Here is a 22,459-nt window from a genome sequence, read left to right as displayed (position 1 = left end):
TTGTGTGTGTATTTGAAGGAGGCTTGCAATTCTAATTCTGCTTCTCTCAGGTTACTATCAAGATCTCTCAGATTACTCTAAGTTTGCACTCCTTAAATTGGTTTCAACTGAATGCAAGGGCAGATGTCTCAGAAGCAGCTGGATGGCAGGAAATAGTAAAATAGGAACTTTATTTTCTTTGGATAATTCCCACATGGATAAATGAGAGTTGATCTGTAGAAATTGATTCTGTGCTATTCTAATTTTTATGAATGTGAATTCATGAACTCATAGCACTTAACATTTAAAGAAGTCCAGGCCAAGTTAGGTGGGTATTTCAGGGGTAATTCTGGCTTTGTTTTGATAAATATGTTGCAAGATTATAGGGCCTCTCTGTAGAGGATTGGTGGTTTTTTCCTTGTGTCTTTAATTTCCTTTTTCAGTTATTCATCCTCTGTATTTATTCTTTTTTTCATTCCACAACTGTTTTTTGAGCATCTCCTCTGTGCCAGGCCACTTTTCTGGGCCTCAGAGGATATGCTGATGAGACCCTGTGATGTCATGGAGCTTACCCGCTAGTGGGGCAGATGATAAATAAACAGGTAAATTATAAGTCTGAAATATAATAACATAAGCCATAGTGCAATGTAGAAAATAGAGTAGGGTAAAGGAGAGAGTAATGGGGAGGGATTCTGTTATACATAGCGTGACCTTGAGCAGAGACCTGAGCGAAGAAGAAGATTAAGCCATGCAGAGATCTAAGTGAAGTGTGTTCAGGCAGAGGGAACAGCATGTGCGGTGGTCCTGTTGCAAGGCAGCATTTGGTGAATTCAGGGAACAGCAAGGAGGCCAAGTGTGGCCAGAGTGGAGTGAGTGAGGCAGAGGGTGTTGGGAGGGGAGGTTGCTTAAGGAGGGAGACTATGCCGGCTTTGGCAGTCGTCATGAGGACTTGGTTAGTCTGAGTGAGATGGCAAGACATTGGAGGCTTCAAGCAGGGGCTTGATATAATGAAATTTTGTTTGAAGAACAATCACTTTGGTGCCTATGCAGAGAATCAGCTTCCAACAGAGACTTCAGGTAAAATGCTAAGACTCTGTCCTAGGTATAGGGAGTTTGTGGCTATATAAGCAGGGTGACAGAACTCCCTTATTGATGGTGGGAATGAGGAAGAGCCCTCGTCTCCGGACTGCTCTATCTGATCGAATGACATGGTTGTTTCTTGGGTCATGGGCCCGAAAGCAGTGTGAGATGCAGTTTCCTATCCCTGGGCTTTTGTGTACCCCAAAGCTATGGCCTTCCATCTCCCTGATAACTCAGCGGATCATCTGGTCTTGACTGCATAAATGCTTGCATACAATTCAACATAAGGGACACTATTTCTTATTGTTGGGGTGTTTGATTCTCAGGGGGACCCATCTCTGATTCCCTTTTTGACTGCTAAACTCATGTTTTTCAGATACAGGATGCCTCACTCTGTCCCAGTATATCCTCCTTGACCCCATCTTGATGTTCTTCATCATGGCTGCCATGCTGAGCATGGTCAAGTACAACTCCTGTGCCGACAGGTCAGAAACACCATCTTTGTGGGTGGGCATTGGGGGTCAGAAGCTGTGGCAGCTCTAGAACTTCGGTAATGGCCAGGGACAGGGTGGGTGCCTACAGGACTTATCTTGAAGCAGCACTTAAGGCAAGCGTCCTTTTTTTTTTTAAACTTAGATTGCCCATTTTAGGTCATAAAAATAGATTTTTAGCATTTATTTATTTATTTATTGAGAGAGCACACATGCCTGCTTATGCGCAGAGGGGGAGGGGCAGAGGAAGAAGGAGAGAGAGAATCCCAAGCGGACTGCACACTTAGCGTGAGCCCGATGCAAAGCTTGAGCTCATGACCCTGAGACAATGACCCGAGCTGAAATCAAGAGTTGGATGCTTAACCAACTGAGCCACCCACGCACTCCATAAAAATAGATTTTAATATGTTTTCTAAACATACTTTTTTTATTTTGCATATGACAAAATAAATGTCAATTATCTTTTTTAAGAATATTATAATGGGTGGATTTGGGTAGGGGTTTGTGGATATCATAAAGGAGTTCTAATGCCTTCCCCCACTGCACCATCTTCTAAGTCACCCCTTGGCACCAGTGCTGGTTAGGGATCCCAGGATAACTTTATCCTTCACATTCTGTGTCCTAGAGGGGAGGGAACCAGGACAGAAACTGCCTGGGAGCTATTTGTCTCCCTGCCCTCAGTGGTTGCATCCATTCCTGACCTACTGACAGGAATAATATATATAGAGGTTGGTTTAAGCAGTCCATACCAGTCAAGAGGATCTCTGCAGACCCTGGTCAGTTCTAAAGCTGTTCTGGTCTTCTTCCAGAACGGTCTTTTTCAGATCATCCTTTTGCCTCTAAGAGAGTAGAGTAGGTCATTCATTCTATTCAAACCAAAAGAGCGGGCTCCACCTAGGCTTTTCTGAGTCAGCTTGGTTTCACCATGACCAGGCTCATTAAATCACATTATGCTACTAAAGCCGGATCCAGTGACTACCATCTCTCTCTGGCTTTGGGTGATTGTCTCCTTCTACCATGTCCACCTCCACCTGCCATTTCTTGAATACGTACTATGTGCCAGGTACTGTGCTGGGAGCCGGAGGTATGGAGGTACGTGAGTCTCACAGTTAAGGAGCCTTCACTCCGGCAGAGGAGGCAGCCAGCTGGTGGGAAAACTGCAGCACCGAGCACTGGGTCTGTAAGTGTAACAGACCTTGGAATGGACTGCTGGGGTTAGGACCATGCTCTACCACTTGCTAGCTGTATTGCTTACCCTCTCTGTACCTCGATTCCTCCTGTGGGAGAAGGGAATAATAATAGGACCTACCTCCATGGAGTTGCAGTGAAGGTTAAAGAGTTTACACACGTAAAGTGCTCGAACAGCGCCTGACACATAGTAAGCACTCAATAATTGCTGGCTTTACAAGGCCCACAGGTGACCCCCAGGAAGAGGGCTGACTGAATCCCATGGGCTTCTCTGGATTTGCCTTTTCCTTCCACTTGATTGGTCACTACTGAAGAATAAGCCTTTGCTTGCTTTGAGCCCTGTACTTAGCCGGGAAAGCTATGGCCCCTCCCCCCCCCCCCNTGCTCCTTGGAGCCACGCCATGGTCCCCTGAGGTTAGGAGCCCTCAAGAAAGGGCAGGCACAGCCTCTCAGGGTCACAGAATCTCTGCCCTTCCCCACTGCTGCTCTCTTTTTTGAGTTTGGTTCCAGCTGCCAAACTGAACTCTGTGTCTTGTTGGTTTTCAGGCCCTTCTCTGCCCCCTGGTGGTTCTGGCTCAGCCTGACTGGCATTAATCTGGCTGGTGCTTTAGGGGTCAAGTTTGTTGGCCTCTTTATCATCCTGCAAGTGGGGTGGAACACCATTTCAGACCTTTGGCACCTGTTTGGAGACCTCAGTCTTTCAGTGGTGAGAACGCAAGTGCTTGTAGAAATGTCTTTGCTCCTTGGTATTGCTCAGCAGAGCCAGTGGCCTTTCTCTGCCTCTGCTGCAGGTGGCCGAGTGGCTGTATTCTGGGCCCGAGCTGGGCTGGATCCGGCTGTTGTCTGTAGGCAGCATGACAGCAGGAAGTAGGCCATGCTTAGAGGCTAGAGAGATTTAAAGGGAGAGGATGAACTAACATCCTTGGAATTTTCTTTTGGCATTTGTTTCTGTGATGTTTTTTAAATGCTCTACAAACTACCCAGCCAGGGGAGTCTGTCTAGCCGGGCTCATGCCAAATCTACGGCAGACGCGAGCTGCATGTGATCTTAGGTAAAATGGTAGGATGACTTTCTGACTCACAGTTTTCTTTCTCTGACCCAGGGTCTCCAGATGTGGAGGCCAGCAAGGGCCTTTAGAGTTTATTAAAGTATTCTTTACTAAGAGCTGATTCTGCGCCAGGTGCCGTGCAGAGTGCTTCACCTTCACTGTCTCATTTACCTCTCCTAACAGTCCTGGGACGTTGTCATTACTACCCTCTCTTTACAAATGAGGAAGTCCGGACCTAGAGAGGTAATAATGTGTCCGAGACCATACAAGTGGTAAAAGGTAGATGTAGGACTCAGACTTAGAGGAGGCTGACTCCAGACCTGAACTACTTTGCCACAATGCTTCACCATCACCTGTGAACCAAAGTCTCGATAAGTTCATTTATTTGTTCAGAAAATATAGACAGACTACCCTTTAAGTCTGAAACATGGAATATGCAGAGGAATAAAACAAGGATTCCTGCCCTTCAGAGACAATGGAAAGAGAGAAATAAGTAAACAGGTGATTACAGTCCAGCCAAAAAGTGCTGTGAGGGTACAGTGGAGGGCGTGAGCTCAGGTCCCGTGGTCCAGGAAGGTTTCTGGGGGGAAGCCGAGGCCTGAGATGCAGATCAGGAGCACTTACGCATGTGGTGGATGGGGCTGGCTCAGTACAGGAAGCATGGGGGCCACGCGGGGAGCTGTGTGGCTGGGGTATAGAGGGGACTGATGAGTGACGAGGCTGAAGATAAAGGGACGGGCTGGGGTCCTGAGTGAGGGCCTGCACAGGCAGCAGAGGGTTTGCTCATGTTCGACCTCTTACAGTGCTGGGGTGGTGGGGTGTTATAAAAGGCTAGGGTTTCCACGTATTTTTTCTTGTTTGCTGTTAGTTTTTCAATTTTTTGTGATTTGACTTACACATAAAAAGTTACATATAATGCGCATATAAGGTATAAGGTAGAATAAAACCCCATATGCCCAGCACCCTGCACTGGCTCTCTTTTCAGGTGACTGTGGGGAAACACCTGACCGCTCGCATCCTATGCCTCATAGTGCTGCCGCTGACTCTCTACACGGCCACGTATGCTGTTCATTTCATGGTGCTGAACAAAAGGTACAGCAGAGCCTTTCCAGCCTCTTGCTTCCCATCTTCCTCTTGCCTCTCAGCCTGTGGGTGGGCTGTGTGATTTCCTGGGTCTGTGGTTGGGATGTTAGAGGGACCTAGTGGGTTTTATCTGTTTGTTTCCCCCTATGTTCTATCTTTTGGGTATCCAAAGGGCTCAGAAAAGCCAGCACCTAAAGAAAGAGGAGAACTTCCTAATAGCCAAACTGCCCCTTATCCCTCAGCACAGTCCCTGTGCTTAACAGGGATGGGCCAGAATAAGGTGTGCAGTTGAAGGAGGGTGATAATCTCAGCAACACTAGCCGTGGCTCCCATTTAACAAGTAGCGACAAGTGTCAGCATTTTGTACGTATTATCTCACTTCATCATGATCGTTTTTGAGTTCTTTTGATTTTTTATAAATCCCCAATTTATAAATGAGGAATTGAGGCTAAACAAAGTTAGGTACGTCTGAAGATCACCCAGGAACTAAGTGGCTGAGTTGAGATTTGGACCCCCGGTTCTCCAACTCTGTCACCGGTGTCTGTCCCATGATACCACACTGCCACTCTGAATGCCTTCTTTTAAACCAGTTGCACAAGGCTCTTCCTAGCGTTCCCAGGAAATTAGAATTTCTCTCCAGGAACTTGTGTGTCTTCTGCTCCTTTCCCCACAGTGGTCCTGGCGATGGCTTCTTCAGTTCTGCTTTCCAGGCCCGGCTTTCAGGCAACAACCTTCACAATGCTTCCATCCCCGAACGTGAGTATCTCTTGGCCTTTATGAAGGTAGAAGGGCAGAAGCCTTTCTGTGTAGGTGACTTGGAAAAGACAAGTATGATAGTCTGAGTTATTTTAGCCTGTAGAAGGCAAACTGAGAGAAACATCCAGTTAAATCTGGTATGAGCACTCAAGAGAGTGACTGGGGTCACAGGAGGTGCAGCCCTGAGCAGCAAGCTCTTTGACTGTAAAGAATAACTTCTCCCTTGTGGCTGTGGAAGAATCCAAGTCGGCTCCATGGGAAGGCAACCAGAGAGAATCTGGTGAAAGGACAAGGCCCTCTGGTGCTAGTAGTCAGTTTCCACCATCATATTCTGTGACTCACATCCAGTCACTTTTTCACAGATTGTAACTGAGCACATGTTAGCCACATTGGAGGCTGTAGATGGATGTCCTCCAGAGTAGAGGATCCAGTGACCGTGTGGGTTAAGTATATAAAGGGGATAAAAGGGTGCAAGAGATCACTTCTGCTAGGGGGTTGGAAGGCATCAGAGATACATAGAGAGATGCTGTGGAGTCTGGTGCTGGAAGAATGGGAGATTTGAACGAATGGAGAAGGAGGAAAGGGCATATAAGACAGAGGGGACAGCAAGATCAAGGCCAAGAACAGGGCACAACGTAAGGCACAGATTATCCTAGAAGATAAGGCTGAAAGGATAGGTTGGGCCCAGATTATGAGGGTTTGAAACATTTGGGTGAGGTGTTTGACTTAATTAAACAGGCAGTAGAGACCCGGTTGAGGCCTTTGATCAGGGAGGAGGACAGGAAGGCTGTGCTGTAGGGAGGCGACACTGATGGCAAAGCACAGGATGGCTAGGGAGGGATGGGATTAGAGGCAGGGGATCCCCTCTGGAAAGCTATTCCGGGCACTTGAACTGGGCATCGTGGTGGCAGCCACAGGAGTGGGGCAGATGGGCATGGACAAGGGAGATTGGACATGGAAAGAGAAGAAAGGTTTCACTGAGGACTTGAGCCCAGGTAATTGTTTCTTGGAGGCACAATGACATCTTCTAGTCTCTCCAGTGCCTTGCACTGTGCCTAGGACACAGGGGGCCTGCCAAGACCATGCATAGAATGAGAAATAGGAAAGCAGGTTAAAAAGTTGGTTTAGAAAAGCAGATATTGGGTTCTACTGTAGGGAGGTTGACTTTGAGATGCTTGGGGAAATCCATGCAACGGGGCCAGTGGGCTTGCAGCTGATGGTTTCAGAGGAAGAATCAGCCAGCTAAAGGGGAAAGTGATACCGTGGCAGTGGCTGTGATCTGTAAGAAACCTGTAGAAAGAGAATGAGGACTGGGCTGGCTAAGGTCAGGTCACTAGGAGTGCAGGAGGGAGTGGGTTAGGAAAGGATGCTGCACAGGACAATCCATGAGGGAGTGTGGGTTGAGAAGGGGGAACAAAGCATTTCCAGAAGCAAAGGTGGTCAGCAGTGTGCAAGTCTGCATATGTTGGCCTGCGTGAGAACGTAGAAAAATGGAGCTGTGGGCCTTAGCAAATGCCTACTCGTTATTTAAAAGGCCTAGCTCACTGTGATCTCTTCCATCAAGCCAGCCTCTTCTTACTCCTTGCATGAGAATTCATCCTGCTCTGCTCTGGGCTCCCACCATGTCACACATTGTCACTCCTTTGCTGGAGCATTTGCCCATGTCCTGCGCTCATTGGTGTTTGCAGCCATCTTCCCTAAGACTGGGCTCTCCCAGGGCCACAGCGAGGCCCCCTCCAACTCTGGGTCCACTGTGTAATTGGTATGATCTGTTGACAAATGAACGAACAAAGGAAGACCGGAGTAGCCTATCACTGGTGGAACGAGACGTGTTTCAGGGGACCGGGGAATGGCAGGGCAGCCAGATTACCGGGGACCGAGAAGAGGGACAGTAAGGAGGAAAAGAGGCTTCTCAGTTACCCAGGGTCTGCAGGCAGAGGGGATGTTCTTGGGTAAACTGTTGATTCTTTTTTTTTTTTAAATTCATAGTTAAAAAAAACAAACAAACCCAAACACCATTGAACAGCTACTTTACATAGTATTAGATTCAAAAGGCGCAAAAGGATTTCACAAAAGTGAAAATCATCTTAACAGTCTATCATAACATTTTATCTATCTTGAAGACTATTCTAGGTAAGACATGAAATGCTTCTTTCTTTCTTTATTGTGTTTAATGTATGTGTAGACTTTGAAGGACGGGTTGTTTCTAATCTTTTGCTATTACAAATAGTGCTTTGATAATACCACTGTTAATACCAGCTTCTTTTGAAGTCCTGAGGAGGGAAGGGAGGTGAGGGCACCAGTGAGACCTTGTAGTGAACTCCCACTTGAGTTGACGCCATGGGAGTGAGAAGGCACCCGTGCGTCTGGCTTTAGGTGGTGCCAGGCCCAGTGTAGTCCGTTAGAGGCCTCGTGAGTACTGTGGCTTCAGAGGACCCTCCCAGTCAGGGGCGCCGCTAGCACCGTCCCAGCTCACACCCTCCACTATCTTCCTTCCTCCCAGATCTGGCCTATGGCTCTGTGATCACCGTGAAGAACCTGCGGATGGCCATCGGCTATCTCCACTCCCACAGGCACCTCTACCCCGAGGGCATTGGTGCCCGCCAGCAGCAGGTCAGCGAGCCTTTTGTACTTTCTGTACTGCGGCAACACCAAGCTGTTGGCTGGGACAGAACCCACTCTTCTCTTTCCGGCCCCCGTCCTGTACCTGTGCCGTTTTCCCTCTTGGAACAGTCTTCCTCCTGCACCCTCCTCCTCCTTCCTCTGGCTAACTCCAGCTTCTTTAGGCTGCAGTGCAAGTGTTCTGTCTGATTACCATGACCTGCCTCTACTTGATACTTGGTAGATGTGTCTCGTGTGAGAGGCTTGCCGGGCATGCTTTGTATGCCTGTGCGTTAACCCTTTTCATGTTGAAGTGTGACTGCTTCCTTCCTGCTGTCTCTTTGCTACTCGATTGCTAGCTCTTGGAAGGCTCGAGTGCCCAGCACGGTGCCTGGCTTGACATGGATGATGGTCAGGTGTTGTGGTTGTAAACACAGACCTGGAAACCAGACTACATTATCTGGGTTTGAATCCTGGTTCCACCAGATTATACTTTGAACAAGTTACTTGACCTTTCTCTGCTTCAGTATCTTCATCTTTAAGTTAGGAAAAATAAAGAGTGCCTTTCTCCATTAGGGTAGTTGTGCAGATTAAAAGTAGGAAGTAATACATGCGATGTGCACCCTGGGGGATTAGCCATGACTATAATCTGAATGAGTGAGCGACACTGCCCATGTCCGCGCTCATGAGTGTCGGGTGTGGGTGTGGTGGACAGTGTCTGAGAGGGAGGAGCAGGATGTTGGAGAGGTTGGGGGAGGCCAGGCTGTGCAGAGGCCTTCCATGTTACAGTAGATTTGACTTTGTTCTGTGGACACTGGTGAGGCATTGAGATTTTTTAAGGCATAGTAAGATGTGATTAAATTTTTAGGTTACAAAGGTAACTCCAGCAGAAGGGTGATGGATTGAAAGGAGGGGCATAGTGGAGGCAAGAAATTAGTTGGGAGGCAATAATCATGACAGAGGATGGTGAATAGAGGCAAAGACCATGAATAGAGGAGGAAATTGATCAGGAAACTTCATAGGTCAGTGTCAGGGCCCCATCACTGGTGGCTGTCAGGGATGAGCTATATCTAGGTCGGTAGGGAAGAATAGCTCTGGAGATGAGAGAGTTTCCTTTGAGTATTTTAGGTTTGGGGCTTATCTCAGGAAGGAGATCTGAGTGTGTAGCATATGGGGTCAGTGACGCAGTGGGGTGGGTGGCATTGCCCAGGAAGGGTGCGCAGAGGGAGGAGAGCCAGGGAAGGAGCCTGGGGTGGGGGGCAGCAACACTTAGGCAGTGGTGAAGATGCTCCCAGGGGCACCATGAGAGGAGGCTGAGAAGGAGGGTGTGAACAGGGAGGGGAGAGGAGAGTACAGGGCAGACAGCGTCCCCAGGAGGGCGGGTGGTCAGCAGTTCAGGTGCAGCAAAGGCCTCAGAGAAGGTGAGGGCTGAGAAAGAGGCCTTTAAACGACAGTAAAGGGGGCCTTGTCACTCACTGGGATTGCTTCTGAGGAGTGGTGAGGCCCTAAGTCTCAGCCGCCATGACAGGGAATAGAGGAGAGGGGAGGCGTGCAGGCTGCCAGACAGGCTGCTGTGCTGAGAGGCTTGGAATGATGTTTCTCTTCTGGCAAAATGACCAATATTTTTACTTGGCAAAAAAGTTTTGCTTCTCAAAATTCGTTATTATTATTTCCTTATTTACTAGTTTACCAGAAAGTTGACCCAGAGTGTTGGGTTTTAGTATCAGTTTCCCATTCTTGCTTCTCCACTTATCTCTAGCGCTTTAGAACCCACTGGAGAGCTTTTAAAACATTCCAGTGCCTGGGCACCACACAGCAGCTCTGACTCCATTGATCTAGGAGGTGGCCTATGCATTGTGCCTTTCTGTTTTGCTTTGACATTCTCCAGAAGAGTCTAATGGATAGGCAGGGCAGAAAACCACACCTAGCCCTTCCATGGGGAGCTGCAGCTGTCATGCAGAAGGTGAAGTTACAGACATGGTGGCCAGGAGTGTGTACACTGTGCAAAGGGAGAGAAGGACCCTGTTTTGCGAGTCCTGGTGTTACACACTAGCAGCCCGTGCATGGAGGTGTGAAGTCATGATGCTGGTGTAGAGAGAGCATGTGGGCCAAGGCATGGAAGAGTCTGGTTCTGTCATGGCTGAATCACACTGAGCCTTTCTCAGCCAGTTTCTTCATCTGCTAACTCGGGGGTTGGACTAAACCACTTCTAGTGGCTCTCACTGCCCTGGAGTTTAGCGTCTTGTCAACAACTCTAAGTGTCCATTTTTAAATATTTTTAAAGTATAACATTTATAAAATAAAATTGGGAAATAGAGAAAAGTAAAAAAAAAAACCAAAAAACAAACAACCCCCCCCGAAAACAAAACAAAAAACCCCCCAAAACTGAAAGCTACACGTAATTCCAGAAGATCAGTGTTTACCCACATAGTTTGGTGTACAACATTCTGTTGTTATAGGATACCAGTGTTTCTAGGAGACCTTGTGTTGTAAAAAAATCCATTGTAAAAATAAATGTTTCAATGGGAAAAAGAGGCATGGACTATACTCATAATAAAGAAGTAATTTTTCTTATAGGAATTTTAATAATAAGTTTTGTTTAAAAAAATAACACTGAATACATACCCACGAGCACCACAAAAATCTTAAGATCCTTAAGCAAATCTAAGCCAGTGGACTCTGTATACTTTTGTTTAGGAGTATGAACTTAATTTCTCTATGACTCACTGCCAGAATGTTTTAGTTTCTTGTATATTCGTCTCCTTCTTCTCCTTCTCTTTCTTCTTTTCTTCTTCTCCTCCTCTCCTTCTGCCTCTTCTTTTTTAATTATTTTATTTTTTTTATTTTTTTATTTATTATTTTTTTAAAGATTTTATTTATTTATTCGACAGAGATAGAGACAGCCAGTGAGAGAGGGAACACANTCCACGCCGGGCTTGGAGCTGGGCTCCAATGTGGGGCTTGAACTCATGACCCTGAGATCAAGACCTGAGCTGAGATCAAGAGTCTGACGCTTAACTGACTGAGACACCAGGTGTCCCAGTTTCTTGTATATTCTTAATACCATCATTCCTGATTTTTTTTTTCTGAGAAAGTAAAAGCCACTGAAACAAAGCAACCATAATACATACATAATTTTTCCCTAAATGCTGATTCCAAATCTCTTTGCAAGTAAATCAGTCATGTTTTGTCTGATGGAAGTCATAAAAACTCACTTTGTATATGTTTCTATTGTTTCCATGTATTTATGTTCTTGTTTATATAATTGGCATAATTGTATGAGTATAGTTTCTATCCTGGGAGCACTGGAGTTAGCTGCCTTGGTTTGAATCCTGTCTCTCCACTGATAGGCTGTGGTGACTTTGAGCAAGTTACTTAACCTTAGTTTCCTTGTAAGGTGGGAATGACCATAGCACCTACAGTGTAGAGATAAGACCTGCCCAGTGCTTAGAACAGTAACTGATGATAAATGGCAGCCATTTTCAGCATCAGCATTTTATTAACCTTTTCCTAAGGTGGTAAAAAATGCTCAGAAACATTTTCTGTGGCTGTGTAATATTCTGTCCTGTGGACATATCATCATGTTAGCTGTTCCCCTATTATTGGACGTTTATTCTGTTTCCAAATTTTTGCTATTACATTCATCACAGCATGACATGCATGTTCACATGCATACACACACATACACATTTAATTTTTAAAAAATCAGTGTCTATGGAATGGCTACGGTCTAAAACCTTAGGCTTCTAGGATGAGATATTTATGGAGCTATTTAGTTTCATTTGGCCACATTCTAGAAAATAAAGCATGAATTTTTCATTTAGAAAATTTGAGACATGGTCTTAATTACTTCTTAAAATGCACTAAATCAGGGCGCCTGGGTGGCTCAGTCAGTTAAGTGTCTCATTCTTGATTTTGGCTCAGGTTATGATCTCAGGGTCCTGAGATGGAGCCCCACATTAGGCTCCATGACTGGGTGTGAAGCCTGCTTGGGATTCTCTTTCTCCCTCTCCCTGTGCCCCTCCCCCAGCTCGTGCTCTCGATCTCTCTCTAAAATAAATAAATAAATATTTTTAAAAATGCACTAAATCCTTTTTGTATGCTGGAGACTATGTTACACAAGGTATCATGGTTCCTCCTCTAGGAGGCTGAAGCCTTAAAGATAAGATGCAGAAAGATACAAAGAAACCAATCAAAAAGTCTATTGTCTAAATGCAAATGGAAGGAGAGAATCTCACCAGTGCTACTTCTGAACACCACTGGGAAACATGGCCCCTCGGGTTGGTGGCTGGGGATTCTGAAAGAGGCTTAAGCAGTGTTAGTTTGCTATTGATTGTCCTGTGGCTATGCTGATATTGATGGTATTCTCCCCTACCGCCTCCCCCACCCAGGTTACCACCTATTTGCACAAAGACTACAACAACCTGTGGATTATCAAGAAACATAACACAAACGCAGGTAATGTGGTAGGGAACTGATGTTTCTTGCATTATTGGTTACTCTGAGCCATTTTTAACATTTTTCATGCCTTCAAATGGTATGGAGATGGGCATTCCTGAGCATTCTTTGGCAATACCTTTACTGATCTCAGTTATCCTTTCAACAACAATTTATTGAGCACCTACTATGTTCCAAGCACTGTTGTCAACATAGGAGGTAAGAAGTGAGCAAGACAGATAAGATCTCACTCTTAATAGCTGTCATGTTGAAGCCAGAGAGCCCAGCCAAGGCTCACACTTAATTCAGCCTGGTTACCTGGCTACCAGGTACCAGGCTACCAGGGACTGGTTGAGTAGCTCCAACTGAGGGCACACGGTGGCTACTCTCATTTCTAATGAGAGCACACTAAGCCTTGCAGACCCCAGCATATGGTGCAGCTCAAGTTGTCTTGATATGCTAGAGTATTGCTGCCCACTGGTCATCTCTGGACTGGACCAGTCAGTTGTAGATCTCAGAGCCTGTCGCTGAGCTTGTCTAGCCTGGTGCTTGGGCCTTCACTCAGTACCTGCTGACCTGCCCCTGACTGGCCTGGGCAAAGCTGCTCTGAAGCACACTTAATGGGCTCTTGGGGCTTTATGACATGGGCTATATCCAGATCTTTCTTTGGTCAGGGAGCTAGCTACCCACAGGCTGTGCCTTCTACTATAGCTGAGAAGAGAACAGAGGGCATCTTCTGCTCACCTCTGAGCCCCTGCTGATTGTCCTGTGTCCCAGGCATTCTCTATGACTCCTCAGTAAACCCCACCTGGCTCTCCACCTTTCTTGAGTCAGCTGCTCCTGAGCTTTTGTGTGGTAGTGGGTGGCTATTCATCTAAATTCACCTTCTTTTTTCCTTTCCCCACCTCATATTGCTGCAGTCTTGAGCCTAGAAATATGGCGCACACAACCACTGTCTCTGCCTCAGTAATATACGTTAGGACACCATTCGTCAGAGTCTGTTTCTGTCCCTTTATAATACCAGTATTGATTGTTTTGATCCAATAGGACAAACGTAAGTGGCCTATCACAATGAGGGGTTATGAAGCAAGACCACTTTACTTCTAAAATTACGTGGGCATGAACCAAATTTGGAACATCTCTGATCTGTTATTCGATGTGGCTTCTAGTTTAAGGTGGTTGCATTTCATCCAAGGAACTAAGGCTGTGTGTGAAGGCAGAGAGCTACAAGCACTTTGGGAAGTGGGAGCCATACAGATTCAGGTCTTTGTGTTCTTTTGGTAGTTTACATGTTTCTAGGAATTTATCCATTTCTTCTAGGTTGTCCAATTTGTTGGCATATAGTTTTTCATAATATTCTTTTGTGATTGATTGTATTTCTGCACTGTCGATTGTTACTTCTCCTCTCCCATTCGTGATTTTGTTTATTTAGGTCTTTGTGTTCTTGATGCTAAAAACACTTCTCCCTGCCACATCCATGTAAAATGAAACTTCCCTCCCACTGACTTACTTGATTTGTCACCTTTGCTTATTAATCTTTTTCGGAGACCTTAAAGTCCACATAGGAGTGGGCATCTTTACACTTGAGTTCTCTAATTCTCTTAAAAACTAGTGATTTGTTCCGGCACATTTCTCTTTCCTGACCTTGAATGTTAGTGTCTTCTGTTTGGGACAGAAGTTTGCAAGGATCTTTTTGTGTTGCTGGTTACTGTCAGCTCCTTTGCCATTGTCATTGCCTTGCTAGACCTGATCGGACTTGGTTTCTAGATGTTGTGGTCCCTTTCTTTTGTCACTTCATCATTTTCTTTGCCTCACACTTAGCAATTTTGTTGCCAGAGACAGGATAATGACTGACAAAATTTGCAGCGTTTAGCATTGGACTCTGAGGAGAGCTAGGCATATATTCCATTTACATGGAATTAATTTTTGGAAAACTGTGCTTTTAGTATTAAAAGGAAAATCTTATTATTTGACTTCTCAGCTTAAAAACCTTCCTATGGAGGCTTTGGTGCCTGTCAGATAAAGACCACATTTCCTATCCTGGCATGCACTGTCCGGCCCTACTTGTTCACAACCTCATCTATTCCCATGGTCTTTCCTGTTCCCCCCGCCCACCACACCCTACCCAGTCATATGAAACCATTTGCTATCGGTCAGTGCATTTTGTTCTTTCATACATCTGTGCCCCACTTGTTGACCTGACAAAATTCTCCTCTTTTCAAGCATATCTCTGAGATACCCTTCCTTGAGACAGCGAGGGGCCCTTTCTCTTTATTCTTCCAGCACTCTGTCTATACCTCTAGCACCGACCATATTATACTATAACTCTTTCCTTGTAGGCCCTCAATTCCTACTAGCTAATGAGTAAATGATTTCAGATATCAATGCTTGTTTCTTCTTGGCAGATCCCCTGGACCCTTCCTTCCCAGCGGAGTTTGTGAGACATGGAGACATCATTAGGCTAGAACACAAAGAGTAAGTGAATTTGCTGTCTGGGGTGAGTGAGTGGTATGGGCACCAATGGTAAGGAATTCTTCAAATCTGGAAATAAACAGAAGTCAGATTTGGATAAGGTTCTAGTAAATGGAACAAGGCTGCTGTGCTAGATGGGAAAGCCATTTTATGAAGTCTGGTGAAATAAGCAGGCCAGTTTTGTCCACCTGTTTTGGCTTTGGGGAGCTTTGAACGTTGAAAGTACTGTTCAGTTTTCCTTTTTCCAGAGGAAAAAAAATATTTGAGTTACCCAACGCTTCTTCTCAATTGGCTGCCTTTAGAAGGATATAGAAGTCTGTTTCTGCGAATATGGCAAGCTGGTTTATTTAAGCAGTGTTCTCACTGAAAATGACTAAAAATGCTGGAATAACATGAAAACATCTTAAAGCATCAAAGAGCTGACAAGGCAGTAGGGAATTACCAGGCCAAAATCTAAGTGAAAGAGGGCAGGGGGAAATCCAGAGAAATGAGTGGGATGCTGCAGCCACTTCTGCCTTGATCCCACAGCCTTGAGTTTCGATCTTTGGTTTTGACTGCCCCTTGAGAGAAAGAGTTGTAAATTCGAAGCTCTAGGCTCACCCAAAGTGGTAAATTTATTAAGTGATTCTTCCCCCAAACTTGAGACCCCAAAGGGCTTGAGCAGGAGGAGCAGGGTTAAGGAGGGGCTATCTCTGGTTCCTGAAAAGTTGTAACTGCCAGTTGATCCTCACGTGGATTTGTGGCCCAAATTAATTTCATCTGGATGGTCTCAAAATCTTTAGGCCATGAATTTAAGTGCTATAATCCTAGACTGGTAATATTTTCTAGGTGCCTGGCTAAAAGCAGATGTAAATCCTCTTTTGGGAAAGAGATTGCCATCCATTCCCATAAATAGTTTTTCAGTGACAGTGAATAGTACATAGTAAAAAATAAGCACACAAGGAAATAGGGCACCATGTGCAAGAGCGAACAGTTACAATAGATAGCAGAAGCAGCTCTGCAAAAATTTTGTGTACTAGAAACATCAGATATGGTGTTTTTAAAAATCAGGGATTATGTATATAGAAAAACTATAAGCAGTGTTTTTTTCCTAGTAGGATTATGGTTACTTTTTAATTTTTATTATTTATTACTTAATAAATTTCATTTTGTTTTATTAACAAATTAAAAGTTCTTTATTATTTATAGTTAAATTTTATTTTTGGAAATTTCCAGAATTTTTTAATGAACACTTATTTCTTACTGTGGATAAAAGTAAGAATTATTGGGGTGCCTGGGTGGCGCAGTCATTAAGTGTCTGCCTTCTGCTCAGGGTGTGATCCCAGCATTCTGGGATCGAGCCCCACATCAGGCTTCTCCGCTAGGAGCCTGCTTCTTCCTCTCCCACTCCCCCTGCTGGTGTTCCCTCTCTTGCTGTCTGGCTCTCTCTGTCAAATAAATAAATAAAACCTTAAAAAAAATGTAAGAATTATTATAAAAGTCACAAAGTAAATAAAAGCCAAATTAATCCCCCTTCCCCCACAGATCCCCACTTTGTAAAACTGCGATGAGGACAGAAAGAGTAAACTGGGGGGAGGAGGCTTACCTGGCTCAGGCATACATAGATTATAAATTCTAATTTCTTCTCCCCAAAGCTGCCTCATGAGTCAGGCAAGCTAAGTGCTTCAAAGCCACCAAATGTGGTAAGTCATCCCCCCAGTGCTGAAGTTCACCCCTTTCTTGGGATGGAGTCCAGGACTCCTACCATCTGTCCCTGCTGGTTTGGGCAATTCTCTGATTCTCTGGATGTTTCTTGTGAGTAAATATGCAAGACGTTCCTGATATGTTGGATTTCATAGCTCAGATTCTAATTTTTCTTGCACTAACCAATGATTCTGAATATCCTCAGTAAAAGAGGAGAAATTGCTCGTCTCTTTTCTCCAGGGTAATGGCATTACTCTCTCTTAACTTCTAGGACTTCTCGGAACCTGCACAGTCACTATCACGAGGCCCCCCTGACCCGGAAGCACTATCAGGTCACTGGCTATGGCATAGTAAGTGAGCAACTGGAGTGTGAGCAGGCTGTAAAAAATTGTGGGGCCTGGTTCAGGGCCACGTGACAGAACATATCCTCCCTGGAACTCTGGAATGGTCCTAAGGATGACAGGCTATACAGGGACTGTATGAACATTGGGAAGTTTTTGGCTAGGCTTGCTGTGGGAAAAGCAGCCTGTGAGTCTGTTTGTCTCCATCGCTCCCTTCCCATAATAACCATGCCATTTTTATGTTCTGACACTTAATAAATGTCACATATGAATACTACTTGGGTCCCTGTTTAAATCACATTGGACATAGAAGCCATGGACCCACAATATGATCCTAGGTGAATATATAAGTTTATTTTTTGCCAGATCCCAAATCCACATTGGCTATATTTTTAAGGATTACTTCCCTGTTCTGCAGGGGGATGTTAACCACATTGCTTTTGGATTTTTTACTACGTTGGGGTGATGCAGTTAATAGAATAAGAAGCTCTAGGAGTACTTAGGGCTTGGAAACAAAACAAACTAGAGAGGGCAGCTAGACTTAGGAATATCTTATGCTCCCTTGCAGGGGCTTTGGTGCATCAGTAAAGACCCTGGGTTCCTTAAGGTGCACTTCCCAACCCTCCTTCTGTTTGCTTATCCCCCAGTGCAAGAGCCATAGCTCATCTCTTTCTTGTGGGCATCTCCTGAGAGAATTAGACACAAGTGTCTTAATTTCCAAAATAGAATCTCCAGGCCAAACCTTTCTGGCTTAAATGAGTGAGTGTCTAGATGGCCAAGTAATGGGTACAAATGGCCCAAACCTATTTCTGGATGTGGTGATGTCTTGAGTTTGGTTTAAGAGCGGAATTTAAAGATTTTATTTTATTTTTATCTGACAGAGATAGAGACAGCCAGTGAGAGAGGGAACACAAGCAGGGGGAGTGGGAGAGGAAGAAGCAGGCTCACAGCAGAGGAGCCTGATGTGGGGCTCGATCCCATAACGCCGGGATCACGCCCTGAGCCGAAGGCAGACGCTCAACCGCTGTGCCACCCAGGCGCCCCTAAGAGCGGAATTTAAACTCTAGGCCTGTGAAGTGAAGAGCTGGACTGCAGGCTGCAGGAGTTACACTGCTTTTCTTAGTTGTGGTAGGGAGTGCTGGGGTAATGTCCATCACGTGGGATGTTTCTCTGGCCCTCTCATTCCCCTTCCCACCTCATCCACTGAGGCCTGTTTTGTCTTTGACCTTTGTAACATGGTGGCATCGTAAGGGTGGCCATCTCCCTTTCCTGACACTTCTTCTCTAAAGTCATCTTACTTTCTTTGTATTTTTTCCTTGATTTACATGGCAGAACGGGACAGGGGACTCAAATGATTTCTGGCGGATTGAGGTTGTAAACAGAAAATTTGGAAACCGGATCAAAGTGCTAAGAAGTCGCATTCGCCTCATCCATCTGGTCACGGGTTGTGTCCTGGGCTCCTCGGGAAAGGTCTTGCCTAAGTGGTGAGTCTCTGGGGTTTTGATTTCCCAACTGAGGCTCATGCTTCTCCTTTCACACTACAAGGAGTATACCAGAAGCTTCTGTTTCCCAGTTGTCAATGTTCACTTCATGTTTTCTTGTTTTTAGTGGTGGATGGAGGGAGAAAAGGCATCACGTGTGTTACAGAGCACAGAACTCCAGAGTTCCTTTGGTATTTTATGTGTTCTGAGAGTTGAACAGAATAGTTGTTCATCTGGCTTGGACCTTCTAAATACTCTGGGCCTTTCTAAAGTGGGAATACTCTATGCTGGACTCTTCCTAGGATAGTCATGGAATATAAAAGAGTGAGGTTGAGAAAAGCATGGCCACTGGGTTGAAAAGGGCAAGGTTCTATAAATTTAAGAGATTCGACAGCGCGACTCTCTGGTGAGTTTCATGTCTTCTGAGAGACCTCTGTGACTGCTTTTCACAGGGGCTGGGAACAGTTGGAAGTTACTTGCACCCCATATCTAAAGGAAACCCTCAACTCTATCTGGAATGTGGAGGACCATATCAATCCCAAATGTGAGTGAGATTACTTCCTGGAAACATTTATAAGTAACTCTTGTCTGAGAAAAATCAACCCTCATAGATTCTGCTGCTGCTTCATCTCGCTGTCGTTTCCTGCCGTTTTTGAACCCAGTCTCTTCATGCGAGTTGTCTCAACAGGTAGCTCCTTTTTCTTCCCATCCATGTCAACTTCCCATCCTCCTTAAACTCCCCCTAGAGTGATCGGTGACCTCACTGTGGGCCAGTGTTTCCTTGTCCCATTTCCCTTGCCTCTTGCTAGATCTGATGCTTCTCCTTGCCACCTGCAATGCAGGTCCACCTGTCTTGTCTCCTTCTGGGCTTTTCTGTCCCCTGCGCGTGGATACCTCCCACCCTCAAGCTTAGAGCAGGCTGGTACTTTCCATTTATGCCCCTGTGTAGAGCTCCTCCCCTCCCCATAGCCAGCTAACACTTTTACAGAAAGCGGTGGCCATAGTCCTTGGTCTGAGCCCCAGTATCTGTACTCCCAGGCTCCAATCTGATGATTCTGCATCAATGTCATCTTCAACTCGGTAGTCTTTGGATCTGTCATTTGTCCTCCTCAACCACCCCTTTTAAGCTTCTGCTTGATTTCCCCTCTCTGTGCTTCCCATTTCATTCTTCTTGCTACCTAATTTAGCCAACCAGCTAATTAATTAACTAATTAAGCAACTCTTTAGTGAGTACAGTGGGAAGCCTGGGGGCCCCAGGGATACACTGGTGAATGAGATGTACTTGGTCCCTGTCCTCACAGACCAGCCTAGCAGGGAAAGCAACATTCGAGCCTGTACTATAATGAAGGATGATGGTGCCAAGAGTGGTGGCAATGCTGGGGACAGGCCTCATTGTCTCTTGCCTTTGTATTCCTCCAAATGCCCCATGAGGGCTTCGCACAGCTGAAGGAATGATCAAGAATTGGGCCAAGCTTTCTTCTGTCTCCTTAACACTCTAATCTACTCGTTAGCCAACACATCAGGAAAGCTACACTCGGACTCCAGGGGTGGTGTTGGTACCATGGACAGCTGTGAGAATGTGCGTGTGACCAAGGTTTTCTTCTCTGTCCCCTCTTTGTCTAGTGCCAAACATCAGCCTGGATGTGCTGCAGCCCACTTTTCCTGAGATCTTGCTGGAGTCCCACATGGTGATGATCCGGGTACTATGACCCTCTCTCATTGGAAGGCTTCTCTATGAGCTCTTGGCCATCCACAAATTTGCATCACAAATCAGTAACCATGGTATAGATCGACTGTCCCCTGGTGGAGGACTTTGAAAGGGTCTCCGCTTCTGGTTTATTTGGTCTTCAAAGGCATTTCCCTTATTGCAGAATGATGACGGTGATGACGATGATGATGATGGTGACGACAACAGACATCAGTGCACACTTACGTAGCTCTTACGTGCCAGGCGCCACTCTAAGCACAGTGCCACACTAACTTATTCTGTAGTTATCACAGTCCTATGGGGACCCTTGTCCCCACTTTACAGATGAGGGAGTCGAGGCACAGAGAGATTAAAGAACTTGCCCAGGGTCACAGAACTAAACGGAAGAGATGGATCCAGGCTTCAGAGCCGGGCTGGCAGGCTTTCAGAGTCCGTGCTGGTCACGCCCACATTCTGCTGCTTCGAAGTGATTCTCAAATCTCTTCAAATGGCAGAGCCCCTGAAAACCAGAGTGCTCTTGGTTGAAGATCTTGAGACATCGATAGCTCATTCATCATATGAAATTGGGATAAATTAGGATGACTAGCTGGTCTGAGCATGTTGTTTATCTGCAGCATAAAATTCCCAGCATGAGCCCACTCATGTTCCCAGACTGTTCGGGGGGCGTGGCTGAGTCTTTTGTAGGTTTTGTAAGACTCATGGTTGGTACTTGCCATCACTGGTATCTGACAGCAGTCCTAGCCTCAAAGCTGTAAGAACAATTGAGAGAGGAGATCTTTAAGTTGAGAAAGTTCTACCCACTAGCTTAGCTTCTTCCCTGTGCAGTAGAGAAAGCCTGCTGCAGTGTTGATGTGTAGGGGAAAGCCAGTGTCCTGCAGGAACGGTGTTTAGGAATCAGTGTATCTTCAGCCAGGTATGTGATGGTCACTCCACACACACGGGTGCAGAGAGGTGTAGTGCTGGTTATTTGTCCCCTGCTGAGCATTGTCAAGAGGACTTTCCTGGAAGTGATTATGTAAGCTGTACTGAGTAAGTATAGTTGATTTATTTCACCAGATTAGATAAAAAAATTCAAATTTTGTCATTTCTGCACATTCGAGGTGATGACTTGACATTAAGTGATCTCTGGGTCACTTCTTCTCTGACTCCCTGCTTGTAGCTGTCACTGTGGCCTGATGACATAGCTCTTTTGAATATGTGCCTGTCAGTCAAAATATCATTCCATGTCTGGGTAAGAATTTTAAGACTAAGTCTAGTCTCATTTCTTCTTTCATTATATAAAAGGTATAGCCAAAGAATAAAAGGGCATCAGGGAACTTTCGTATTCAACGAACGTAGAGTCAGGGTGGGGAGAGTGATGAAAATAGTCCAGATGACGGAAACTGCACGGGAGAGGGCTTTTCTGCCTGCTGAGTCTAGGGTCTGAGTTCTGTGCAGAGAAGGCTGCCTTGCCTGCTGAGGTCAGCTGGAATGAGCCCACTCTAGATTTTAAGCATAGAGAATGATGTGTAAATGCATAGGCCTGTCATGGTTACAGACTTTTCCTCCCTTCCATGTCTTGGATTAGTAAAGGAGCTGGACTTCTGAGATTAATGCAATGAACAGGATGCCCCTGGTTGGTTATAGCTCTGGCTGGAGTCCCCGAGTCTGGGACCGAACTGTAGTAGTTTGAAGGAATCGATTTCCCTTAGCAGCTCCTCTGGGGCCCAGGATGAGTCATTCTTCATTCTGAGCCCTTCAGTGGAGAAACCCTGACCTAACTCATAACACCTCACTTCTGTTCTCGGGAAGTGTCTTCTCAATTTGTTCTGATAATGAGGTGCCACCACTTCTGGTGCTTAGCATCCAGGGTCCTGATCTTTTCCTTCTTGTTTTTGAAAAGCCCTGATTTTGGCGTGTAGAGGCAGGGTGTTGGACAGTCTTGGCTGCTGGATTAAAGGGGCTGAGTCTGGGTCCTTCAGGCTAAAGTGTGCACTCTGAATGGGTGTACTGTCTCTCCCAGTGGGTAAAATGTATTCTTGGAAGGCAAAAACCCCTTAACTTTTTAATGTATGAAGCGTAGGTAGTCATCCAATATATAAACACGTTTACTGTATAGCTGTGGTATTAAA

General features: G+C 45.5%; 1 protein-coding gene across 3 annotated transcripts in view; it reads left to right on the top strand.

Annotated features, from left to right (window-relative positions):
• POMT2 (protein O-mannosyltransferase 2) overlaps positions 1 to 22,459 on the top strand; it is a 44,335-nt gene that overhangs the window by 16,078 nt on the left and 5,798 nt on the right. For all 3 annotated transcript variants that reach the window (XM_034642266.1, XM_034642267.1, XM_002926355.4), the window contains 11 exons: positions 1,436 to 1,544; positions 3,285 to 3,444; positions 4,772 to 4,878; positions 5,543 to 5,625; positions 8,129 to 8,238; positions 12,618 to 12,684; positions 15,069 to 15,138; positions 17,090 to 17,168; positions 18,492 to 18,643; positions 19,093 to 19,184; positions 20,264 to 20,340. In XM_034642266.1, coding sequence (XP_034498157.1) covers positions 1,436 to 1,544; positions 3,285 to 3,444; positions 4,772 to 4,878; positions 5,543 to 5,625; positions 8,129 to 8,238; positions 12,618 to 12,684; positions 15,069 to 15,138; positions 17,090 to 17,168; positions 18,492 to 18,643; positions 19,093 to 19,184; positions 20,264 to 20,340 — 1,106 coding nt within the window. The remainder of the gene's footprint in view (positions 1 to 1,435; positions 1,545 to 3,284; positions 3,445 to 4,771; positions 4,879 to 5,542; positions 5,626 to 8,128; positions 8,239 to 12,617; positions 12,685 to 15,068; positions 15,139 to 17,089; positions 17,169 to 18,491; positions 18,644 to 19,092; positions 19,185 to 20,263; positions 20,341 to 22,459) is intronic.

The sequence above is a fragment of the Ailuropoda melanoleuca genome, chromosome 14 (genome assembly GCF_002007445.2).
Source record: "Ailuropoda melanoleuca isolate Jingjing chromosome 14, ASM200744v2, whole genome shotgun sequence".
NCBI classification, from domain to species: domain Eukaryota; kingdom Metazoa; phylum Chordata; class Mammalia; order Carnivora; family Ursidae; genus Ailuropoda; species Ailuropoda melanoleuca.
This window is presented reverse-complemented; position numbering and strand designations above follow the sequence as displayed.